Source organism: Denticeps clupeoides, chromosome 6, assembly GCF_900700375.1.
Source record: "Denticeps clupeoides chromosome 6, fDenClu1.1, whole genome shotgun sequence".
In the NCBI taxonomy this organism is placed as follows: Eukaryota; Metazoa; Chordata; class Actinopteri; order Clupeiformes; family Denticipitidae; genus Denticeps; species Denticeps clupeoides.
This window is the reverse complement of record NC_041712.1, coordinates 8,193,746-8,219,835: the sequence shown is the minus strand read 5'-3', so window position 1 is coordinate 8,219,835 and position 26,090 is coordinate 8,193,746. Positions and strand designations below refer to the sequence as shown.

General features: G+C 43.9%; 2 protein-coding genes across 8 annotated transcripts in view; both read left to right on the top strand.

Annotated features, from left to right (window-relative positions):
* The first annotated feature begins 419 nt into the window (after positions 1–419).
* Positions 420–9,695, top strand: LOC114791917 (AT-rich interactive domain-containing protein 5B). 4 transcript variants are annotated; one of them, XM_028982476.1, is made up of 10 exons: positions 420–591; positions 3,236–3,496; positions 4,392–4,530; positions 4,750–4,986; positions 5,628–5,740; positions 5,960–6,107; positions 6,210–6,262; positions 6,420–6,517; positions 6,657–6,822; positions 6,955–9,695. In XM_028982476.1, the coding sequence occupies exons 1-10, from the start codon at positions 571–573 to the stop codon at positions 8,086–8,088; spliced, it is 2,370 nt and encodes a 789-aa protein (XP_028838309.1). In that variant the 5' UTR covers positions 420–570; the 3' UTR covers positions 8,089–9,695. The 4 variants fall into 4 exon arrangements, with proteins under 4 accessions (XP_028838309.1, XP_028838308.1, XP_028838305.1 ...); XM_028982475.1 differs by having other exon boundaries at positions 4,750–4,998; XM_028982472.1 differs by lacking the exon at positions 420–591 and having other exon boundaries at positions 1,747–3,496; positions 4,750–4,998.
* A 3,812-nt stretch (positions 9,696–13,507) lies between these two features.
* dbn1 (drebrin 1) overlaps positions 13,508–26,090 on the top strand; it is a 45,459-nt gene continuing 32,876 nt past the window's right edge. For all 4 annotated transcript variants that reach the window (XM_028982478.1, XM_028982480.1, XM_028982479.1 and 1 more), the window contains exon 1: positions 13,508–13,660. In XM_028982478.1, the coding sequence (XP_028838311.1) occupies positions 13,578–13,660 (83 nt within the window). In that variant the 5' untranslated portion in view covers positions 13,508–13,577. The remainder of the gene's footprint in view (positions 13,661–26,090) is intronic.

Sequence of the window (26,090 nt, the reverse complement as noted above, 5' to 3'; positions counted from 1 at the left end):
CAAAGTGCAACAGCGTCGCTCGATAAAAGCCCCTAATCTCCAAATCCGAATCCGAATTTCAGACGTGCGAGAGATTAGTTACCCATAAGGCACCGAGCCACGTGATTGCGGACATCTACTTTTTTTGTTTGTTTTGTTCCTCTATTAATTTATTTTCATTGTTGATTTTTTTTTTGTCCACGAAGGAGAAAGGATCAGATCCGCGTTTCGACCCGCCTGCCGACTGTGCGCGGAAATGCGCGACAAAAACGCGATATTTTATTTCGCCCGATTGTAAAAAAAAAAAAAAAAAAAAAACTCCCCGCAAGCAGCCCGGCGCGTTTTTTCTAAACTTTTCTTCAAATCCAACAAGTCGTGGCCGCGGACAGTGGCGCCCCGAAATCGACTTTAAGCGCTAATTATTCCACTTTGATATTTACAATGAGCTGAACTTCTCCGGGCTGAGTTTGGCCACACCTAGATCCTGTCCTATTTGCACAAAAAAAAAAGAGCCTTTTCTCCTGCTGCCTTTACCCGGCTGTGTAACATGATAGGGGCTCCGAGAGGGAATTAGGGGAATGTTGGCCAGCAATGGAGGAGAATGCAATACAGGTAAACCCGCAATTTTATTTCACCCTCCGCCTTTATTTTTTCGACATTTCGCTATATATATATATATTTTTTTTTAATTCTCCTCCTCCTCCAAAAAAAATAATAAATAAAAGAAGTCGCGGAGCTTTGCCGGTAGCGCGATATTAAAACGACGATTGTAATTTCTTTCTTTCTTTCTTTTTTTTTTTATTTTTTTATTTTATTTTTAATATCCGGCGTTTCGCGTCGTCGTTTCGAGGAGGAATAAACTTGGGTCGCGGGCTGCGTGGAATAATAACTTTTTTTTTCTCCCCCCCCGGAGAAGGACTGTAACTTCTCCATTAGTGTCGCGTTCGCTGTGCGAAACGTGGAACAAGAACAGTTATTACAATAAACGCGTCGGGGGGTTGTTATTACACGTCCGATATTTGGGCTCTTTTTTTTTTTCGGTTTAATGATTAATTTCTTTGTGTGTCGTGTCGCCCGACTCCTCGCAGTCGGACCCCCACCCCCCACTTTTCCACATTTGCTTTACAGAAATGCTTCTCGCTGCCACACGCTCGCCAATATCGAACGAGCCAGGCGGCCTTTCGCGTTATTTCAACGTTCCGGGAACGTTCGCGTCGAGCTCGAACCCGCGTCGACGTGCGAGATTTCTTTTCTCGGCCCCTCGCGTGATATTTTCTCGATAGCCGGGCGATGAAATCGGAACGAGGCGTTTGATTTGGCCATTTAGCATATGCTACCATATTAATGATTTTTTTTTTCCGGATTTAATTGTATGAAACGTGAACGTCGCGACGTCGCCACACGCGTCCCGGCGACAGCGTTTTATTTGATTGTATTTTTTTGGTTGTTATTTAGTGACACGACTGGTGAGGGAAGCCGCTGAAACGACCGGCGGTGTTGAGTTTCAGAAACTACAGCCGCATTGTAGCCGCCGATATTCTACTTTCCCGTCGACTTTTAACAGATTTAACACAAAAAAAACTTTCTCTGTTTTGGTTAATTGTTGTTTTTTTGGTATGACGACTTGCGCCAAGGTCATGATCTCCTCCCTCTCTCTAATATACACATGTAGATATATGTACGTATGTATATGTATTTGCTTTATACTTCATATCCTACAGACCAGTGACTGGCCAGCAGCGCTGGCGTGGGGGGTCCACTCGAGTTTTTTTTTTTTTTTTTTTTTTCTGGGGAAAAGAACGTACCTTCTGTGTGTTGTTTAAAAAAAAAAAAAAAAAAAAAAGTGGTATATTTCGTGGCTGTACTGTAGAAATGCGCCTGGCTGCTAATCGCCGCTAGTGGGCCGGTGGCTGCACATGTGGAGCCAGTTCTGGGGGGGAAGGGAGTCTCTCCGTGCGGGGAAACTGGTCCGAGTTTTCGTCAGGACGCCGCCACGAACGCACAGAGCGGGACGAAATCAGCTCGTTCTACACCGTGGTGGTTATTATTATTATTATTTTTATTATTATGGTCATTCCTTTTTATCCCCTCATTATAAAAAATATATATTTATTCTTTATTGTAGTTTTGTTGTGCACAGTTTTCACAATTTAAGCTTTCCAAAAAAAAAAAAAAAAAAAAACCTGCACTTTCCCAATAGCAATGGAGAGGAGGAGAAAAAAAAAAACTCCATTCTTACAATATCAGAACTGGTACTAAGTAGATTACTGCGGTGGAATGTGTTTTGGTGCATACAGCACTCCCGGGGAAGAATGTTCTCCAGCTTCATGCAAATAGATAAAACTCGGTGCAGGTGGGTGTGAAGGACCCTCGGCGTGGGGGGTCCGCAGGGTGCATGCGGCCGGGGTTGTGAAACGCTTCGCCAACGTGCAGCGTAATAAAGCGTGCTGTATGAAGGAGCGCGGCGGCCCTTTTTGCCAGGAATATCGAGCCATTTTGAGTCGTGTTATGTCTGGTGGATTCGGGAAGGATGAGTCACTGAACTTTCTGGATTTTAATATTTTTACATTTTTATTTCATGAAAACTATTGTTGTAAAGATAATGTCAGATTGAGATGCGGTTTCCACGCACCAGACTGTTAAATGAGTATTTTTGGCCTGCGCAGTGTTATTTCATGATTAGCATTATATACTACATGCTAGAAGTCATAAACTTTTAGTGTTATAGAGAAATGTCCTTGTTTTCCACAAAAACATGAAATTGGACCAGAAAATATAACAGAATAAAGCAATTGCCATGGACAAAGTTTGAAATAATAATAATAATCCAACCCATTTCTGCTGATGCATCAAATATTGGTCTATTTTATTTCTTCTTTGAGTCAACACAATTTGTTGCTGACTATGGCCCTTTCCACATGTATTTATATCATAACTTCAGCTAATAACCTGTTTTATCTCCTAAACCCTTAAAGCGGAAATGATTGCACTTTTTTTTGTGTGTCAGCTGGTTGTGTAACCCATTGAAATCGCAGTGAATTTTACTCTATTCTTATTTTACAGGTATTGTGAAGCACGTATACTCTTTTTCAATCCTGTTATTTTTCCCGTGCAATGAGATACTTTTTGTATTATTCCATCAGTATATTACACTGGTCGAGTCATTAGCAATATGGCTGGAGTTGAGAAGTAAGACCGTAGATCCATTCTGATGAACAAATGTGGCCTGTGCCGCTTTAATCCTGGTCTTTTGCAGTGGTTAGGAGCTCCCAGCTGCCTGCGCGGCTCCTTCGCCTTCTACAAGTCCGTCGGCTACAAGGCCGAGTCGGGGACCCCACACTTGGTTTGGAAACTGGGGGAGTTCTACTTTGTCCGCTGTGGCCCCAAGGAGCCTGTATGCATTGCTGAGGTCACCCTGCTCTGGGAGGACCAGAAACAGCGTCATCTTCTGGCCAGCTCCAGGCTCTACTTCCTACCAGAGGACACCCCCAAGGGCAGAACTAGAGAACATGGGGAGGTGAGTGAAGAAACAGTGGCCTAAATGCTAGCTATTTTTTTTTAAATGTAAATTCTGATGCTCTCAACTTGCAGGCATGTGCTTTTGCAAAAAGTGAAGTTTTGCATTGCAAAAACGACTTTACCCAGGCAGATATCAGGAGGCTGTAATTATTTCTAAATCTGATTATACCCTAGCATAACAAGTACTGCTCTACTCCATGTACATACTTATACGCAGTCTGCATGCATTTCATATAGATTTTACGAGTAATAGCTTCTGTGTGAAACTTTAAAATGATAGAGATTTACAATACATGGCCTAAAGGTCTCCTGATATTATGAAAATTTCACTTTGTGAGATTACTTAACATTACTTCAAGTTCCCCATGCCCGTCAGTGGTCCTGCAGTGGCTAGAAATGGTGATATGTGTAAAGAGTGCTTTGGTTATTCTGCTTCGCTGAATTTTGTCTCGAATTTGTCCCCTTATGTCGTCATGTTTCTCATGTTTTGTCTTCCCAGAGAATTTCCCTAAAAAAATTTGCTCCGTTGCATTGCAGTTTTTTTTGGTGATTGGATGTAAAAATTAGCACAAATGATGGCATAATTCCAGAAAGAGACTTCAGATACAGTATTAGGGGACCACTAGGTGACCGATATAAAAGAGAAACAGTACTGGCACTCAGAGTACAGTTTATGCATTGTGTGTAAATTGTAACTTTAAAAACCAGCATTAGTCCACGTAATACAACAGGTGCAGACTGCTAGCCTAGGGGAGAGGTGTCCCATTGTTGGAAGTTTATAAAGGAGTTGGGAGGAGCAGCTGAAATTCTGCTGACTTTGATATCAGGAAAGGTATCAAACTATCAACTCTTGCATGAACAGCTCCTCAAGAGGCAATTTGCATGTGATTCAGGATGAAGTTCTAGCCGTATCCAAGAGAATAGTGATTCGTGTGGAGGATTTGGTGAAGTGGACCTGTTTGGATGCCAACGGTCTGTCCAAACCCCCAGAAGTGGTTGAAATCAGTGGACAAACACAGGATACGAATGAAGGTAAATCAGTCATGTGTTCATGGTGTCTTGTCCTATTTACTGTCGTGGGACTCTTATTTTATATATATTTTTATAATATCAATCTCACCTACTAGAGATAATAATAGTGCCTAACCAATTAATCAAAAACAATATTAACTGATTTATAATGCATGAACGTGTATCACTCATGTCATGTCCTCAGTGGTGTCTCTGCTTCTCCCTTTCTCCCATTAAAAGGTGTCGCTCCTTCGGGGACGCAGAGTGTCAAAGTGCTGAGTTACCCGCAGTACTGTCGCTTCCGCTCCTTGCAGAAGCGAGTGCAGGAGCAGGCTGGCTGCCCCGGCCAACAAGACCCACACCTGATGGCTTTGGGTGGCATCCGAGTGGCTCAGAAGAACACCAGAGTCCTGTACTGCCGTGACACCTTCAACCATCCCACGTTAGATAACAACACCAGCGTCCTCACGCAAATCGGTGAGCATTCAGGTGATTGAATGTGAGCACGCTGCCCTTCCTCTAAATTCTCCTTCAACAGTTTACCTAGGCTGCGTAAAATAAATATAAAATCCATTTATCTGTGGTAATTATTCAAATGGTATTATAGTTGTGACATTTAGCAGAACCAGGCTACATACACTACCAGTCAAAAGTAGTGTAGGACACATTCATGGGTCTTGCATTTTGTTTTACATTATGGGGCAAAGGTGATGACACAGGACTATGAAATAATATACATGAGGTTACGTAATAAACTCCAAAGCCAAACATACTGTCAATACTAAATGTTTCTTATATTGGATTCTCCAAAATGGCTCCATCTTAGTCTCCATGTTCTCTGCCACAGAAGAGAGGATTATATGAAAAATGAACTATTATATTAATAAAGTCATCAAATTATTATATTATATATTAATATGTAGACTTTAGCCCTGTGAGTTTCAATGCGGTTTTTACGTTGGCCGTAGGTGTGATTTATTTAATGGTGTGTAGGCTGCAGTTGAGGTAGTTGTAGTCTGTACTTTATTGGGAATGAATCCTTTACCACAGTGTTGCTTTTGTTGCTGGTTTTGAAAAGGTATTTGAGTTTTGTGGGCTTTTCCCTTTCATTCCTCCAGGGTGCTCTTCTGTCAGCCTGAAGGGACGACCTCGTAAAAGAAGAGGCAGAGATGACAAAGGGCTGGAGCTACAGGCTGGCCACAAATCCGAGTCATGGATAGACAGAATGAAGGTGATTGTCCTATTCTTACTGGCTGGGTGTATAGTCAACTTATATTAACAAAGTTTGTGAAGAGCTACATTTTTTAAGTGGCCATTTCACTCCCTATAACAATCACTAAGTAAAAAGTTTGGAATGTAAAAAAGTTGAATCACCTGGACCATTATGGATTGCTGCCTGCTGTGTCCGAATGATATATCTTAAAACACCATGAATGTGCGTGTTCTGCAGGAAAATGTCATGGGCAGTGTAGAGATGCACTGGGAGAGTGGATGGCTTCCTCACCCAGAAGAGCAGCTCTTTCTGGACCATCTGTACAGGTTCATGGAGCGCAGGGGCTCCCCCATCAGCAAGGTGCCCAACCTGGGCTTCAAGAAGAGTAAGAGAGACTTGTTCGTGGCATCTGGCACTCGGTCTCCTTGTGTTAAAATCAGCAGGATTGTTTTTTTTTTTTAATACGCTGCTGTTCTTTCATTCACAGTTGACCTGTTCCTCATGTATTCAGCTGTAAAAAGGCTGGGAGGCTATGAATCTGTAAGTGCATTTCACAATATTACTCTTATTTATGCATTTTCATTCATGTGTTCTCTTCCAGTTTTTACTGTAAATTAAGTCTTATCCATAAAGTTTATGTGTTTTTACCGTAAAATAATGCTAAATTGAGCCGTATTACTAATGTACTCATTTGTAGGTTACAGCCCAGCGCCTTTGGAAGACGGTCTACAACGAGTTGGGTGGAAGTCCAGGCAGCACCAGTGCAGCAACGTGTACTAGGAGACATTATGAAAAGTATGTTTGGTCATTGCACATTGCACAAAATGTTGTGTGCTTGGTTGTTGGGAAGTACCATAAAACAACTTATTCCTAAATGGGAGTGTAACCAATCCCATTTTTTTTTTTTTTTTTTTTTTTTTTTTGGAATGATTAGGTTGATGCTCCCATATGAGCAGCATTTGAATGGAGGAACTCAAAAACCTCCCATGTCACCAGTTCCTAATTCTGACCACAAACCAGTGGCAAGTACCCCCAAACCTTCAAAGGGAAAGTCAAGGGAGGCTATCCAGAGGAGGAAACAAGATGGACCCGCCACTCCAGTGAGTCTCTGTCTTTTATCCCTTTGCTTTCTTTTTGGACCTTTAGGAGCTTTTGGTCAGGATTTTTTCCATATTATTTAATCTCTAGGCCATTCTAATTTGTGAAACGTTTTGTGCCCCTTCCTCTTCTAGGCTTCTTCTCCGGAGGGGCATGTGGTCCGAAGAGGCAGGGGGAGACCTCCAGGCAAGAGAAAATCAATGACCAAGACGAGCCCATGCTCAAATCAGGGTGCAAGGACTCCCCAGGGGCTTTCTGACCCACCATTGTCTGTCTTCCAAGAACTACACCTCAGCAATCGTCAGCAAGCTCAGGGCCTCATCCTCACCCCATCTCATCTTCCGCAAATTAAACCCGACCGGGAGGTTAAACTAGAGCACACTGACTTGGAAATTCTCTCCCCGGTTCTCTCAGCGGGTGGTGGTGGTGGTGGTGGTGGTGCTGTTTGTGGTGCTAATTCCACCCTTGGAGGCTTTAGCCCCACTATAGGCCTGTGTCCCCTTGATGTTTTCAGGTCATATTGTGGGTTCAATGGCACCATGGATGGCCATGGCCTAAGTCCAACCAACTCCACCCCCGTCATCAGCCATCAGTCTTCAGAGCTCCTGCAGAAGGCTAGAATGGGGAGCCCGGAGAGCTCAATCACTCCTGCTACTGTGAAGGAGCACCAGTGCTCCGGATGCACACCCGCCGAGGTCCGCGTGGTCCAGAGAGGGAGATCCAGGTCCCCTCTGCCCCCTCTGCGCATCATCCCTCTGGACCTGGACTGCAGCCTGCAGGTGAGGCAGCTGATGCGCACGCGGCTGGGCGAGGCCCACATGCAGTCGTTCACCAAGCGCCTGTCGGAGGCGCTGTCACAGGACCTGGGCAAAGGCCGGACAGCCATCGGTCAGCATTTCCTTCCCCTTCCGCCACCCCCACCTGCTATTTCGGCAAGCGCGGTCGCGGCGTACCAGGCCGAGCAGGCCCTGCCCCTCAACCTCAGCACCCGGAACAGTCCTCAGAAACCTGCCAGCCCGGCAGACGCCGCGGCCCCACCCCGCGACGACTCCGAGCAGCCGCTGACCAAGAGGCCGAAGTTGGAATTTGGGGCCTTGACCGACAGCCTCGGCTCTTTTCCAATCCTGCAGGACCAGCCGGCCGACCTCAGCTCCCCTTGCCGGGTCAGGGCCCTCCTCAAGCGCAACTCCCCGGAAGCGGCTACGGAAGAACCGCGCGCCGCCCCCGATGCTTGCATCAACACTAACGGTGGCGCGCAGGAACGTTAGCGACCCCCCCCACGCCCGTCCTCCCTGCTGTGGCTGCTTGGTGAAGATCTGGGACGGGGTGTTCAGGGCAGGAAGGCGACACGGTGGGCCGGCATCGCTGCCCCCTCCAAGCTGCTGTACCTCACGCTCTTAATTTATTAAAGCAATCACTCCCCTCCTCTCTCATTTGACTTGCACAGACATGTTGTATGTGAACAAATAAACTCTCATGAAGACGACTCGTGGTTCAGTTGAAATGGACGGATGTTTTATAGCGACTGTAGTGTCGGAGCATTTTAGCAGTGCCATTATTCCTTTCTGATTTAAAGGAACTTGTGTAGTGTTCATGCAAACCAGGGTCCATGAAAGTATTGCTGGTAAATAGTTTTGGTTTTAAGTAGGATAGCATTAAATATCAAATTTCCCTGTAAAATATGTATCTGATACTCGATACCTTTTTTTATTTCTACCCCTCTCTTGAGTCTTTGGACACTAATGGATGTGTGTACTGCTGTGTGTTTAAACCACCTACAAATGTGCAAATATACGTCAGGAATGCCCTTCAGATCTTCTGTGGTATAATTTCAGATCCGTATTTGCACAGCTACATTTTTATTATTGTTCTAATCTTAATGTTTCCATTTCCCCCCTTTTTTGCTAATATATTGTTTTAATTTATTTATAGGACCCCACCATCACACACTGCATACATAAACGATTCTGAGTTCACTGAATCTGTTCATAAGCTTCAACCCTTTGGTCTTTTAATGCTTTTAAACTTTTTACAAGTTTAGCTTGCCATTGGCTGAAAAGGACGATTCTGCGTCTGAAAGTCGGTATCAGCTCGGTGTGTGTGTGCGCGCTGTTGAGAAACAGGGCTGGACTCTTTCATCAGAGTAATTCCTGATATGACACAACCTCAGAGTACAGATATTTTATAGAAGTTGGAGATTACTCCCAGTAATGTCATCTGACTTGCGTTTATGATGTTTGTGTGTGTGATAGGCTGATGTCATTTTTTTTTTTAACTTAATTTTACCATTTTCTCTATTTTATTCATGATCGTAACATTGCATATCTGTCTGTAACAGCGTGTCCATTTAAGTTTAGAATTTGTTATTATGTTTACAGTTTATTCTGCATGTATTTTTTTTTTTTTTTAGCTTTGCACTCAAGAATTTTTAAAAATATGTATGTAAATCTTTGTATGACTGGCGATTGGGAAAAGAACTGAAATCACGCAAGAACAAAAGTTGTTCATAAAGCCTGTGCGGGCATGTCATAAATATTTAAAGCATTGTCAGTCTACCACATTGCAAAGATATATGCCATGACTAGTGTCACTACTGAGATTGTGGCATGAGCAGAAAAGTGCAAAAAAAAAAAGGTTCTGTCATTTCCCATCGCCCAATCACATGCTGTCATTTGAGCGGCTGCCACAAAGGTTGAGCAAATCTTGTCAAACCTGTGAAGCAGTTATTACAGCCTCTCAGTAAGCTTGCAGAGCATTCCTTTGTTTCGCTGACATACCTTTTACCTATAATTTTTTTTAAAATCTGGGTGTAAATTCTGTTCAACAGTGTGGCAACACTGGAATATTTATAATAAAAGTCATCTGTTTTGTAAAACCTTTTTTGGGAATTTTGTTTTTCACTGCAGCGTTTTACCACTAGGTGGCGGTGGGGTACTGTTAGCCAGAAATAGTGCAGTCGTGAAATAATTTATTCTTTCTCCTTTACAAACTATGAAACCTTGTCATTACGTGCAAAACCAGTGAAATTCTATCATTATCTAACCATATGTGCTATATATCTTAAGCATGAGGGTGAAATGGACTGTTGGGGGTGGGGTGGGGTAGATGAGCGATATTTATAATGTGTAATTAAATGTAACATATAGATAATACATACTGGAGACACAAGGAGTACTGCTCGCTCTTATCAGGAGATGTGAAGTATGCTGTTAGATCTGAATGTGATAATTTGACAGGAGATGGGTTTTTTAGCTTGAATTATGTCATTTAAAAAAAAACATTTACATGGCAGTGATTGGTTGGATTCCTTGTAATTGAGTCACAAATCCGCTGTTACAGTCTGTCCCTTTGATTACTTTATGTCCATTATTACTTTAGGCCTTAAACAATGACGAGTGAAGGGAAATCTCCCATGTAATGTGGGTGGGGTTTTGGGCTGAATGCCCAGACACTTGCTTTGTGGAATATTTGCATTGCACAAGCGTCTGTTCATATCGATTCTAACCGTGTTACAGGGTGTGTGCACAGTCAGCATAAACCTAGCACCCGACCATCAAACTTTCTGAGGGATGTGACCTGACGTCAGACAGCTTCCAGCAATGATACCTGAGGAGGAAATAAGCAAATTCCTGTCCTGAGCACATCATTGCTGCATTGTACTGGCCTACGCTTTATTAAATTACGTGGGGTGGGCCTTGTACGTTGACTTCTGGCGACTTCTGGGTATTGAGAAAAGACAAATAAAATCTTTGGTGCGTGCTGCCCCTATCTGACCTCCATCAATTCTTTTCACTTCAGATTTCTCTTAGCCCAACCACCTCTCTCTTAACACAAGATGTTTTTAATATATAGCCAGATACCTTTTTTTCTGGCTTTGAAATTTGAAACTTCTTTCCATAGGGGTCTACTCGACTTGGATGTTTCTGCAGGGCGAGACCTGGCGGGGTGACAGACCCCAAAACCGTTTTCCAACTGCAACAGCAGAGCAGGTCTTCTGATCGCATTTGAGTCCCCGCACCCTGCATGCTTCTGGAGACTCTTGATTTACATTTGAAACATCCTTCTGTTGTTCTCCAGCATATGCTGTGATTTCGCCTTTGTTCTCCACTCTGAAAAAAACACGCCCTACAGAGAAGTTCCTCTTTTTTTTCCTTCACCAACAATGACTTAAGTGATCAATGGTCATTCTTTTTTCAGCCATCTGTTTATTTCCAATGGTTGTGGAGGGGTGTGTAGGTGTGTGTGTGTGTGTGTGTGTGTGTGTGTGAGGGGGGTGCGCACAGGATACACACTACACATTTATTCTCCTCTTTTCCTGTGCCAATGCAAACACAATGAGAGCTTTAAAAAAACAGGGACAAAGTTGTTTATCATTTGTTTCCGTCTCTTTAAAAACCACATTCCGTCAATCTGGCACGTACATAAACCTGAACGCTAGTTACTGTGGCCCATTGGCAGCTTAGTTGCTCTGCGGAGACTTGGTTGCTGGCCGAGGCAACAGCATGAGTGTCGGTCAAAAAGTAAAGAAATTCTGGGCAGGACATGAAGAATGTGGTGTTTGTGTTAAGATGTCGGCTCTACATGGGCTGTGTGTTCACTGAGAACTGATTCCGCACCCAGTGGCATAGACTGCTTGTCCTGAAATGCTGAAATGTGCATCGTTATGTGTTCTCAGATGAAAAAGGAGAAAAATTTCTTGATTTTAGCTCAGCTTTATAAAATTGGTAATTACTTAGAAAGACATATTCCTAGTGCATGCCCAACCAAGTATTGACTTTGGTCTGACTAAATGTACTAGCACACAGTCACCAACCCATCAACTGAACGGCGTGTGCCCACAGTAACATCCGCTGAACTTCCCCAAAACCAACAGTGGAGTAATGAACAATACTACTGAACAATGAACAATAAAACAACTGGGTACTTTTAGTTCAATGACTAATATAATTAGGTATATTTTAAGCAACTTGAATGGACCATTTTTATTAAAAATTGGGTAATGTGGGTATGATTTACCCAATTGTCTTAGATTTACCTCATTGACTAATATAATTATGTATATTGTACTCATTTATCAACCTCCAGACTTTTTTTTTACAGTGAAGGGAGTCCCTGCCTCTCTGGATCTCAGCCTGGGTTCTGCTCGACAGATGTCTTCCCCCCGAACAATTGTGCATCGCCACCAAAAATAATTGCTACCTTTGCAGGCGGCGAGAGACGCCAAGGACCGGACGGACGGGCAGAATTAATTACAGTTAACCCAGTTAATGGCCGAGGAAGAGAGGGAGGAAGTGGGTGGGGAGAGTGAGGGAGGGAGGACCTTCAGGGAGATCCTTATTGGATGGGACAGATGGGAGTTTTTTTTTTGTACTGTATTGTGATTGTGTGAGTGTGTCTAAGACAAGTGAGCGAGAGAGTAACATAAAAGAAAAAGGCCAGACTCGGTGCTGCATTAGGAATGCAGCCCGTACCGTCCCCTGCCGAACAATGCTGCAGCCCTGTGCTGTAGGGGGGCAGAGTGGAGGGACTGGTGGGTTAAGAACAGGGGCCCTGGAGCGCTGAGGGGGCACATCACCAACTCTGCCCTTCACCAATGGTTTAGATTCAAATGTTCCTACTGCAGGCAAAGTGCAGTTGCTCCTAAGGTATAAAAAACAAAGTGGGTCATGTGTATTTAGACATGATTTTTATATGTTATTGCCCTATTGAAAGACAACCAAAACCCCCCAAATACTCATTATATAATATAGCATCCAAATGGGTCATAAATACTGCAAATTAGAGTGCAGTGACATCAGTTTCTGCAGCACGTCCCTCATTGTCACTCCTACCACATGCTCCATGCTGCCTTTTAACTTTCTTCGATTTGGGCCCCTGCCTGGAACTGCTGCGATTTGGGTAAGTGGCCCCTCCAGTCTGAAAACAACTACCTTAAGGATCTCTGATCCAGGCCAATGCTAAAAAATAATAAAATGTCACAGTTAATGCCTGTAATCATCTTATAGGGTGGTAGTAGCCTAGTGGGTAACACACTCGCCTATGAACCAAAAGACCCAGGTTCACTTACCATTGTGTCCCTGAGCAAGACACTTAGTCAGACTTGTGGCTCTGACTGAAGATCTGGTGAATAAATTTGAAAAATATTTATTTAGAGTGTAACCATGATTTGTGAACTATGTCAATGCACTGAATTATGCATTTTATATTCTTAAAAGTAAAAAAATACCCTTTAAAATATATTTCTCTCAGTCTAATAATGGGTGAGTATTTGGTTTAAATTCTTGTCTTTAATTAATAATTACATTCTTTCTTTCTGTCTCCTTTTTTCTTTCTGTCTGTCTGTCTGTCTTTCTATCTTTCTTGCTTGCTGTCTGTATGTCTACCCTTCTGTCTTTCTATCTGCCTGTTTACCTTTCTTTCTTTCTTTCTTTCTTTCTTTCTTTCTTTCTTTCTTTCTTTCTTTCTTTCTTTCTTTCTTTCTTTCTTTCTTTCTTTCTTTCTTTCTTTCTGTCAGTCTGTCTGTCTTAAATCCGGCGGCACTAGGACCGCGCATCCTGCGCGTCCGCTCTAGTCTCCAGCGCCGCGGCTCTTTGTTCCAGCGCTCGATATCCCTCCTCCTCCTCCTCCTCCTCCTCCTCCTCCTCTTCCCCGTGCAGCCTCCCTCCCTCCCTCCCTCCCTCCCTCTCCGAGCCGCAGTGACTCGCTGCTCCCTCCGCCGCACTGTTACACGGGTCTGGATGATTGCAGAGACAGCAACATGGCTGTGAACCTCAGCAAGAACAGACTGGCTCTCCTGACAGCCTACCAGGATGTTATCAACGAGTCGACGTCCACCGACTGGTGAGTTGATGGTCGCCAAATCCCGGTCCGCGGCGGGACCCTTTTCGCCATGCGGACGGATGCGTTGGGTACTCGGGATGCAGCATCCACGGAGAGGGAAACTGTTCCGGCCATTTCTCAACTTGATTGCATAAGACGCGCAGGACTGGATTTATTTCGCCGATTCCCTGCGCACAGTTACGTTTCCTCCGTGATAAAAAGCCGCGTTTGCTGTGCTGTAGTCGTGGACGTTTCCGTGTAATTGCGGGCGGACGCACTTCTGATCGATTCGCGGCTTTGTTCGGCCGAATTGGCAGGACGGAGTCATGACGGGGGACTTTCTTTATCTCCGCGCGTGTCCTCTCCTCCACTCTGTCCACCAGCCGCTCGGCGGACCCCATTGTCTCCGGATCCCAGCGATGATGGGCGAGGCGAGCCCACTCCCCGAAACCTCCACGGTGGCTCTCAGACCCGCTCTATTCCACAGAACGTCGTCTATTCTGCCCACGCAACACCTGCAGACCCCCAGCACGGTGTGCCACGTGCCCTGGTGAGTGGCAGAGGGTGCCAGTGCCACCCACTACCGCATCCGGCCCTGGCCAGGCCCCCTCCCCCAGTCCCACCAGGCTCTTCGTCGCCCCAACTCTTCCTGAAGTGTTCCAGACGTGACCTCATCGCCACGGCGGATCCACGGCGTAAAGCCCGAGTGCGGTGGCCTAACGGGAGCGCCGTTATCTGTGGACCGGGCCACGTCAGGAAAAATGCGAGCGCCGCGCTCTGATAATGGAAAGGTTAAAATTTCTTTGCCGCGTCGAAATTGCCGGCCCGGCCCCACTTTATTTGCTTGTTTATCAGATTTACAGCGCCGAATAGACTCCATAAGGCAAACAGCCCCAGGCTTGCCCCCATTACTCACAGTCGAGGGGAGGCGAACAAAGACAAATGCTCACAGCCACCAATGACCCTAAACAACACCCTCCTCCCCCTTTATAAATAAGAACGCACTTTCCGTCTTATTTCGGAGACCACACACTTCGAGTCCCAGGGGCAACGTGCCCCACAGACCCCACAGACCTGGCCTCTCTCTGCACATCTGTCTGACCTTTTTTAAAGCAGCGAATATGCACTTAAAGTCTACATAATTCACTCGTAATTGACCTGGGCGCAGATGGAAACCGTCCCTAGCAGCACTGTGACTTGAACCTCTGTCCACGCTCGCTGTCCCCAGATGCAGGCCGCTGACCCCCGCCACCACTCGTCTCTGGACGCTGGTCACTTCAAATCCCTGGAGGCCTCTGCAGAGATGGCCGTGTTCGGGATTGCTTAGACCAGTGGTCCGCAAACTTTTCACCACGAGTACCACGATCTTTAATGACCAGCTGAAAAAACACTCTCGTAGGCGTATTGTTCACAGAGGATGCGTGCCACAGTTTGAGAACCAAGGCCGCAGTAGTATTCTAATCGGATACTAATCGATACCAAAATTGAGGACCACAGAAATCTCCGGCAGACTGCAACAATTTTCAACAGGTTGCTAGAAAAGGTAAAAAGCAAGAGCGCTGTATCAGACGGGTGGTGTTCTAGCTTCTTTTTTTCTCCCCTGTAGTATCGAGCAGTATTGAGGATCGAGTACCATCATTGGTATCATTATCGAGAACTTTCAGTATCGTGACAGGCCTAGGCTTGGGATAACTCTAATTTCTCTCTTGTGTCGGTTTCAAGCTATTATGCCTTACTCAACAGAGCCGATGGTTCATAATTTCTCACGAAATCTCATGACATGTACTGTATGTTGAACCCTGATTTAATCTTTTATGGTGCCAGAGAAATATGGCCTTTTCAGAGTGTAAAAAAATGTAGTGATGTTTGGGAGTTTTTTGCTTCAGTTTGTGGGTTCATGGTAAAATGACTAGTGACAGAGTTAAACCTGCAGTTCATCCTGGACGGGGCGATGTCATTCTCTCGTTCTCTCGTTCGTGTCTTGTTCTATGTAAGGATTCACTGTCAAAGTGGTAACGTCTCTGTTTTGGTGTCTCTGACCACAAAAAGAGGTTCGTACCTGGAAACTTGCCTGGAAGCAGCCCAGATGATGGATGGTTGAGGTGTGGTGTTGGGTTCGAAGAAGCAGAAGAGCTTGGGTGCATTTCAAAGTGCAACCTCCGAGGCAGAGAGAGAGAGAGAGAGAGAGAGAGAGAGCGCACAATGTGTTGTGGTACGAAATTAAGGCTCTTTGAACACAGCAGGTCAGCATATCAGTGCGTGAGCATATCAGATACCAGAGGAGCGCAGCTTTCTGGAATGTTCCCTGCCGTCTGTACCCATTCACCCCCAAGCACATAATTATGGACATGGACAGTGTACCCTTTTGTCTGTGACTTTATACTGTGGATTTAGGGGAAAAGAAAGTTGCAGAGGCAATACTGGCCCTGTGGGGCAGCCATTTTAGAACCCGGTCTGGTGGAATAATGGATTAATTAGAGCCTTAAACTGTCCACATCACCGGCATGGTGTTTTTCACGTCACTCACTTTGCACCCGCTGCAACTGCCCTCAGCACCATTTTATGTTACCCGGCTCATCTTTCTGTGCTCTGGGTTCTCTTACCTTTTTGCCTGCGCTTTGACGTCTGATGTGCGAGATTGCCTGTCTGCTGGGCTGGAATGAATGGTGAATTGGCCACGATTGAATGGATGGCAAGTGAAATCTTGCATTTACAACACGTGCATAGCTTGGCAGCATCTGAAGGGAATGCCCTTCCTGCAGCTGCATGCGTGCTTCATGCTTCCCTTCGCTCAGGCTGCAGTGCCTGATCTACTGGAAGGTTTGTTATTCCCGTATTACTCTATGCTTTCATGTATTGTCGGCAGTATACCTTTTCCATGGACTGAAATCCTCAAACAAAAATACGCTGACACACTTTGCGCTTCAGAACCAAGAAGCAAATATTGCAGTGTCCAGTATCAAATCGGATGTTCTTATTTGGAGATGACTGAATTCTGGTGTTTTTCTCTAAAACCCCACTGTAAAGGGTGACAAAAAGTATCACTGGCTGAAGCAGGAGTTTGCTGCAATCATATGAGGGCCCGTGGTGAAATTTCACATTTTGTGAAGTTGCATTTATACACCTAGGCTGGCTTTTTATCCTTTTTATAAAATTACTTTTATCTTTTAAAATGACATATCTGCCTAGACAAATTGAACAACGGGTGAATATTCCATGACAATATTGCACAGAATTTTTTTTTCAAAATTCACATCACATCACGAGGCTGCTGCTGCTGAATGATGTTACTAATTGTGATACCACAGATGGAAATATGTTATCACATGATCTGAATCTAAGGTTTTTCAGGTTTCTATGAATTAAAAAATATCATATATTCAGAATAATGCACTTGAGGTGTTGCCATATCTTGCAAAATTCCCCCTTAATTTCCTGTGTTGTTGCTTGATCATTGTATTTTAAAACTCTCTTTGTTGTACCACAAGGTGCCCTGTGTTTGAACCGTGGCCCCATCTTCCCCAAAATCAAGAAGTCTGGTATTGGCTTCTGCTCAACTGTTATTATGTCCTTAAAAAAAAAAGAAAAAGATGCTCTTCCTGACTTGGATGAATTTATAATTCATCCTGGTCCTCCAGTTGCATCCAAAAGAATCTGGGGAAAATTCAAGCCACAGAGACTGCCTGTGTCCACTTTGCGGCCAAGATACAAGAAACCAGATATATGACTGGGAATTTTAGGGCAAAGGTCTTTATCCCTCACAACAATGAGAAGAAACAAGAACATTTGTGTGAAGCTAGAGTCCTGGAATCATCTGGGAATGGCTGTACTCTCTGTTTCAATGATCATAGTCCCCCGATACTGACGGTTTTATATTGTCTTCCTGCTGGGCTGTAATGGGTTATATCTTGATCTTTGGAATACTTGCTTGTGAATTAGGAGGCATGACTCTTAATTAGATAAAATGGAGAGGGGGGGATAAAAAGGTACAGCACCCACTCTGGGGACAAAATTCAATTATGAAGTGGTGGAACTGATGAACGGAGACATGGCTTGAATGTGTGTGCATCACTCACACATCTCTCTTTCAGGAGACACAGTGGTGCATTGTCGGTGAGTGTGCTCCATGGCCTCCCTTTCCATGCGCTCAGGGTCTTTGTTGAAAAGCAGACTGATAAAAGAGCGATAGAGAAGCTTGCTGTCCTTTTCACCGGCATTGAGTGGCATTGAAATACTGATAAATACAGCTGAACCTGCCGGAATCTTGCGTCTTTTTACCTGTTTAAAGACAAGACGGATGTTGATGAAGGTCAGTCCATTCAACTGGCCATTCCTGATGATGACCTTGGATTCAGGGACAAATCTTTTTTTCAGTGTAGCATTTTTTGACAAAAAATGTATAATATTCTGTGATTACTGAGATTAATTGGATTTATGAACTTGATGTTACCTGTATTTAGACACAACATGGCTCCATTGTAAAGTGTGTTAAGTGGTTTTGACCTACGATGTAGGTCAAACCTATAGAGTCTACTCAGTAAATGTGAAGTAATAATAAGTCTAAGGTGGGTGTGTAAAGAATACCTACATTTAACAGTTAATTTGGGTAATTTAGGTCAAATCTACATAAATCTACATGAAAGTACTAATAGTCCATTCTTGATTGTTAAAAAGCAGTTTGGCAACTGTGACTTTAGCAATGTTTTACAATGAAGGCCAATAAGGCCCAAACAGGGTGGCTCACACCCACACGCACAACTCCATACCCCAGGGGCAAGGACAGTTGTGTAGATCTGTCTGGAACACCTCCCGCAGCCGTGGTCCGTATGCTCTGTCACCTAGAGACCACGCAGAAGACGATATGACGGTGGTGTCAGCGTGTGTCCGCAGTCCTGCGTCAGACTCTGACCTGACTGTGGGACACTAACAATGATCTTGTGTTCGGTGTTTGCTTTGGCATGACTCAAGTCATCGGAAATGTGCTGCTCTTCTGTCCGCAGCCCATTGTGATTCCACGGCCCTCCTGTGTCCGGTGGGCAAAAAAAAAACGAACCAGGAACAACAGTGAACAAAAAAATCCCTTTCCCCCAAATTTTTCCTGAATTTTTCATTAACCCTATTCAATTGCACAACCAACAGTATTCCATTTATCACAGCGAACAGGAAATAAATGACCAGATTATGATGAATAGAAATGTGTGTTATTAGAGTAGTATTTGTTCTGTCTAAAAGAATGTTTTTTCATGGTTGGGTTAATGAATTGATATTTATTATAGTGTAGTGTCTACCATTCAAGCTGTCGTTTCTGTTTGATTTGGGCCATTTAAGCAATCATATACTTTTTAAAAATAATTTATTACCTGTCAGACAATTACAAATATTTATTCCTCCTAAAGACAGAAATATGTGAGGGAAGAGGTTGTCCTTAAAAAAAAAACAGCGTAAATCACCACATTCTTCCGCCCTTTGATGGTGCCAGTCAGGGGATGAGCCGTCAAGATGGTAATCTTGAAGTTTCGGACTCCTCCTCCGGGCAGCCTGATAAGTAAGCGAGGTTGGTGGATTGTGTGTTGAGTGACGGACGGTCAGATTGTCAGGCCAGTGCATGTGACCATCCTCTGTCCATCCTCGACGTTCACCACAGCCACATTAACGTAAAAAAAAAACGGAGACATATTACACCACTTACTTCACAAGTGAACATAGTTTACTGGGGTCATGTATGCAATGTGCTTTTGGTAAATCCGGGGTGTGAGGCACAGGCCTACGCGTTACAGAGTGTGTCTACCAAAAACAACATGCTAAATGCATATGAAAAGATAAATTTGTCCATTTCCCGATCCATCATCTTGTTTTATTAGGTGTGCTGAGTTCCGAGCGAACACCAGACAGCTTTTTTTCCCCTCTGGTTCTCTCAGATAACTTCATTTCAGAGAAGCAGCTCAGCACTTTAGCTCAAACAATGCAGAGAAATACAGAAAGTGCATAAATGTGAAATTCTTTTAAATCAGCAGAAAGAAACACATCTAAGCACATTCTGTCATTTTACGCTCAAATTATGTAATAGCTCTGACCAAATGACAAGATAATAGCGCTAACATCACTTTAAATACATTGCCTCAGCAGTTAGCTTCTAGCTAACTTTACCCACTCAGATCTAGAGTCCTTTGGGTCTGATATAATGATTTTTGGAATATTATGCTACTTTCTGTGTATTTTTGAGGTTGAAATTGCATCATTTATTTCCCAATAAATTGCGAAAAACAACATGGCGGCCTAGATTTGAAGCTTGCTAGCATTTAGCAAGTGACAACTTCGAGGCTTTTTACAGTTTATTCAATAAAACAGACCTTAGGTATTGGTTCTGTGGGATATTTGCATAAAGATTGGTTAAAGTTTATGCTTTCTGTTTTAGCAGTTTTGCTACCACCCTCTTCAGCCAACTTTTTCCTCGCTTTTGTCGGCATATTGGAACTCTTTTGGATTCATTTCTGACTGCGTGTCCTTGTGTGTATTTGGTGTGCACTCAGTTGTGGCTTTTAGCACCAATGAAATGCGGCTTGAAGAGGACTTTCTTCCTGTTTATCTTGCTCCTAACATACCCAAGAGCAGTGAAGTAGATGTTTGTATCTTTATGGTGTTTTTCTCAAACTGGAACGTCAAATGATTCAAGTAATAATGTGTCTACATGGCCAAAATGGACTCAGATATTCAGTGTCATGTTAACATCATGTTCAGATACACGTCCGGTGCTGATTTTAGATACAGTTCAGCTGAAAAAGACATGATCTGGCCAGTGTAACCTGCTTCTGTGAGACTGTATAAATTTCAATAGATTAATGAACGAGTTTTTGTAACAAGAGCTTTAGAAACGATTCATGCTGTCTTAGGTCTCGGTGAATTCAAAATTGCTTCGACGCTGCACTGCAAATCACCGTACTTTAGGTTATGAGCCCACTTGGCTCATAAATGGCTGGTAAATGAAATCTCTGTGGAAAAAGTCAGTCCTAATCCTTTTTTTGAAAGGAGTATTTATATCATCCAGTAGACATGCAGGCGAAGAGTGTCTGATGAGACTGGAAGGGGCTTAAGGATTTATGAGAAATTGTCAAATGTCTTGCAGCATGTGGGTGTCATGCGAGAAGTCAGGGCTTTTGAAGATTGGGGGAAGGGCGACGCAGGTCATCATATTGACTGACGTGGAGACTGGCAAATTCACAGGGTCCAGATTAAAAATGCAAATGTCTCCACAAATCCTACTGCAATACTAGTGTTAGCCTTTGCAATTGAAAATGTGTCTGGACGTTAGCATCTTTGAAGTCACTGCATGTAAGTAAAGTTTTGGTGTGGATTTTGTTATTTACTTACTGTAGAGTTTTTCTGCTGTTTACTTTTACATTTTTTTTTTTGCATTTGTGGCTCATTTCGGGTGAATCTGTAGTCACAGGAAGGACCCGGCGGAAGTCCATCTGGCTGCCGGCTCAGCCTCGTTTTCATCCGGAATAACACCATTCCCACTGATTAATTCTCAATCCCGGGACTAGTGGAGTTTGCTGTCAGATGATGCAGGGGATTAGGGATGAGCTCATGTGCTCCAAAATGCATTCCCCTGCCTTGCCCAAATATGCGCTGCACAGTAATATTCAGGCTCTTGATCAAACGCAAGGATTTATACACAGTTTTCCCTATAGTGCGTGTATATGGAGAAATCGTTGTCCACTTGAACCACAGTCTTGTATGAATTTGCTGAAATATGGCATGTCCTTCATATTCTACATGAGAGTGACTCCCTGTGTTCCAGTGAACTGATGTAAATTATGCGCACTGAGAGCACTGGAGGCAAATGCGATGCATCATCTCAGCTCTTTCACGTCTGTCTAACATGGGAGCCAGGTGCTCAAAATGGAGGTCTACTGGCTGTCGCCTCCTGGATTAAAAATAGACCCAGCAAAAGGTGATAGGAGTGGTTAGAATGGAAGGAGAGACCTCACCATCTGCTCTTAAAGCATTCAGATCCATTTATCTGTCATTAAATAGGCTGTGCTGAGGGTCAGCAGAAGTACTACTTTCATTAATCAGCGGAGGAAAAGCTCCAGGTTACGTACCGGCCATGAAGTGTTTTTTTTTATTTAATAAAGGGCATGTCTCACAGCTTATTGAGACATAGGTGTATTGAAAGGATCTGGACTGATATGTTATACTTCATATTGAAACATCTGAAAATGCATTTAGGGGGAGATGATATGGTGGTAGGGCTGCAGGATTTGGGGAAAAAGACATATTGCGATTATTGAGATCAATATTGCGACATGCGATTGCGATATGATAAAGGACACTTGCTTGTATATCAATGAAAAGTCGCATACTAATAGTGAAATGTTTAATTTCAAAGTGAAACATACAAACTACTTATAACAACCTGAAATGCCCAGTGCTTTCAAAATACAATATTCTACAAATATAAAATAATCACAAAAACTCTTTACATTACTGTCGAACAACAAACCCTGGTAAGGCTAATCAACTGTTTTGATTATATTTGGCCATTATAAAATCCCGTATTGTGGTTCCTACGTTTACTCAAAACGTTGTTTGGAGGCTGACTTGAACACAGGGATGCATAGCTTTGCTAGCTTAGCTAAGGTTAAGATTTGTAAACTGAGGTGAATTTCTTTAGGAAACCTTCAATGTTTGAAAAAAGTTAACTAAACAGATAAGAACAGTCTAAATAGTTAATGCCTACGTTTAGCCAAAACGTTGTTTGGAGGCTGACTTGAACACAGGAATGCGTAGCTTAGCCTATGCATTCCGATCCAATCCATGCAACATATCCGATCCAATCCATGTACTAATCATTTAAATCGCAGCTTTTTGCGTTCATGTAATCGCACAGACTGACATCACGATTACGATTGCGATTAGATTAATCGTGCAGCACTATATGGTGGTACGTTTGAAAGCGTGGGTGGATCACCACTTGCCCAGAAGATGGAACATTCAGACGCACAAATTCAATTTGATGGCTCACTGTTGCAGCTCATTTATGTGACTCCATGAAATCTTGGGTTTCGTAGTGGTGCATGTGGAGTCTAATTTGTCTGACCAGCAGAACCTGGCAAGGGAACACTTTCTTGGTCCAGCTAGACGTGGGCCTCCTAGAGGAATTGGAAAGAGACGCCACAGCCCTTGTCACTGCCCTGTCCCCAGAGGAGCTGACTTTTCCTTTGGCCCTACCTGTTGACATAATCAGGATGTCTGTCTGCCTCTTAGCCGTGCTGAAAGGATCCCAAATCCCCCAACACTGTAATCTGAACCGATCTCAGAGTATTAGGGCCAGAGATTTAAGAACCGCCAGAGGAACGTGAGGGCATGACACTGTCGATTACAGGTTCTCCGTGAAATTAATACTAGCCTTTTGTCACGGGTGTGAGTACGTAATTTGTTGGGACTTCATTGGAAATTAGCCAGGTCCCTGTTAATCCAAAAAGAATGCTAAAGGCTCATATTTTCCCCATGCTGAATAACACTTGTGTGTTCACTACTGTCACAGTAATGCAGTAATATTTTTAGTGTTGCTTGGCAATGACAATGGTGTTGATGGGCTTTTACTGGAGGTCACATTTGCAACCTCCTCTAAGGACCCCCGTGGACAACAGGTATTATTAGTATAGCAACCAAATGAAACGGACAACCTGGGCGTGTGGGGAATAGACAGGAATATGGAGATTACTATGCACTTCTCCCGTTTGAAACTTCATTTCTGAAAGTAAATTTCTGGATATGTCTTTTCCTTAAAGCATTTGTACCTTCTAGATCTTTTGTACTTAATGGACATTGTAGACATGCTCAGTTATGCTACTTGGACAAATACTACTTTTGATTTCTTTGCAAAAGCTTTTTGCACATTAACTATTATTATTAAGACAAACCCTGGCCTGGACAGGACGTTGGCAAGGACTGTTGTTGGGACTCAGTGTTGCTTCAGCGCCGTGGAAAGAGGATCAGCGTGGAGGAGGCAGCTTCTCCACACCCTACAGCAGACAAAGCGTCTGATATCCAAGGAAACCTTCAAAGGGAGATGCAACGGTTCAGGAAATTTGATATCTCTGCAGCGTAAGCCCCACTCACAATGTACACTTGAAGAAAAAAACTGTGTCGCCATCCTCATGAATATTCAAAATCTTTTAATGACCACTGGGAGTGGAGAGGGTTCCAGGAATGGCCAAATAACAAGAGCCATCACCAGTTATTATTTGAGACAGACTAAAATGCCATAAAAGCATTTTTTATGACTTAATTTCTTTTGATAGATGATCATGTATTACATTATATGTGTGATACTTTTACAGCACTATATAAGACGCAGTGTTCAAATTCACTTGTTTTCTAATCTGAAGGCTTGAATTAATGTGCTGAAAATCCAGAAAACATTAATGAAAAAAGACCCACCCATAACCCACATATGTTATATATGTAGTGATTTTCATTTTAATAGCATTGGTTCAATTGTGGCAATAAATGCAAAAAGATCTTAAGTCACATGCTTGTGAATGTTTATATTGATCTACTTTATGAATTTCAAATGGCCCAGTGATGCGCCAAAGCACCACGATTTAAAAGAAACTGATTCAGTAAGGAGTTCAGTTTTCGTGAGCATGTTTATCGCGCCTGCTGTGGCAGTGGTAAGGTTGATTTATGTAAATTCACATGAAGCTGTCCTCACCGGGCCAGTTAAACCTCATCCGAGGGCAGGGGAGTGTGTCGGATTGGCACGGAAGTGAGGAGCGAGTGTGCCGTCACTGATATGTTAACATCCAGCGCTGGGAAATGCTTTGCACCAGCGGGGGGGTCCGCCCGCACAAATAGCCAACCTGAGCCGTGCCATCCGGCTATACGCACACACACTCTCGACCTTGTAGAAACGCCACAGACTGCCTTTCCAAATCAAAAGTGGCCCGAATGTTTCGCTCGCAGCCAGACCCGTTTCATATTTGCTCCTAAAGTCTGTTCTCTGGAGGGTGGAGTGGTCCACGTATTACTGCATATAGGCTCCATCTTGTCTGATGCTGTTACTCGGATTAGCAGCTTCAGGTGGATGGAAGGATGGATGGATGGATGGTACGTGATTTTATGGGCCAGAGTCCAGAGTTGAAAGCCGCAGAATACAAACGTAATGGGTCAAAGGCTGTTTGCAGCGGCCATTGCCCTCTGTGTGTCTGCAGTAACGGATCAATTTGTGCCTCCGAGTCTGAGCGATGGCGTCTGGTCCGTCATAGCAAAAAAGCCTTACGAGAGAGGGAGCGCGAGGAGAAGAAAAGACAGGCAGAGACGCCTTAGTCCCTGACTGGTGAAAGGTTGCAGGGGGTGGGCGACAGAGGACGACTGAAGGATGCTGAGCTCAGCAGACTGCTAAAAAGCCCCGCTGTGTGTCCTTGCAGGCATTCTGGGTAATTTTCTGTCCCTCCTGATCCGTAATGCAGGCACCCGTTATCATCTTCAAGGCAGGAGTAGGTTCTTCTTGAGGGCAGCCCTCTTTCTTTCCTGGGATTTATTTTGTAGAATATTTATTTTGTAGGAAGGCACAGTCCTGGGACACCTTGTTTGCAGTTTTTCTTGCTTTCCAGGGGGACCGCACCCCAATGTCCGATGTCCAGGGAAAGCAATACCCAGCATGCATCAGTCAGTCTGAATGGCCAATGCTCTCCACCTCCATGCCGCACCCCTCCTTCTGTGCACATTAGCGATCATCCTGTTGCCATAAGGCTTGTCGTTCAGTGCAGATTGTGGCAATTATAAATATTTAATGTGTCGCGGACGGCTAATGTACTGACAGCTGACAGATTCGGTCCCGTCTCTTTGGCAGATTTCGGCTGTTGCCGAAAAAATGCCAGCGTCACCGGGCGAATTTCTGCTGCCATTTCTGTGACAAACAGATGCTGGGAAACAGAACAGAAATAGAAATGAGACTCCTGGCCTGACAGAGTTTCAGAGCTGACCCTTGCCTGATTTTACGGAGAGAACTGAGCCGTACGCAACTTCATCTTTCATGACTGATGATCAAGCAGAGCGGCTTAGATGTCCATTCGGGCTAATTTTAGTAGAGCAAGACACTGGTTGTAATTGAAAGCCCCTGGAATAATAGAGGTGGGACACACACACACACACTGACTAAAACTGAACATTCATACTTTCCGGACCAGTTGTTCTGAAGCAGCGAGCTTTTAAATGGACATTTGATTTGATTGAAGTCGCACAGAGCAGGTACAGGGTGAACTCTGCAGTTGAACATTTGTCTTCTAAAGCATGAGCTGAGAGGGCGTCTGTCATGCCAAGTTATGTTTTTTTTTTGCTCTAGAGTGAGGCTCTTAAGAGATGATGCCACCTCCCCCTCAGAGGGAGAAAGACTGGGTACATCTGGTGCCGCCTTTGTGCCGTCCTCCAGTGGACCCGT

What these genes read in the sequence shown, in the direction of transcription:
- LOC114791917 (XM_028982472.1), top strand. Translation starts at nt 3,191, where the DNA reads ATGAACAAATGTGGCCTGTGCCGCTTTAATCCTGGTCTTTTGCAGTGG. An exon ending in AACACAGGATACGAATGAAG is followed by an intron (nt 4,531 to 4,749) that starts GTAAATCAGTCA and finishes TCCCATTAAAAG; the next exon opens with GTGTCGCTCCTTCGGGGACG. An exon ending in CAACCTGGGCTTCAAGAAGA is followed by an intron (nt 6,108 to 6,209) that starts GTAAGAGAGACT and finishes TTTCATTCACAG; the next exon opens with TTGACCTGTTCCTCATGTAT.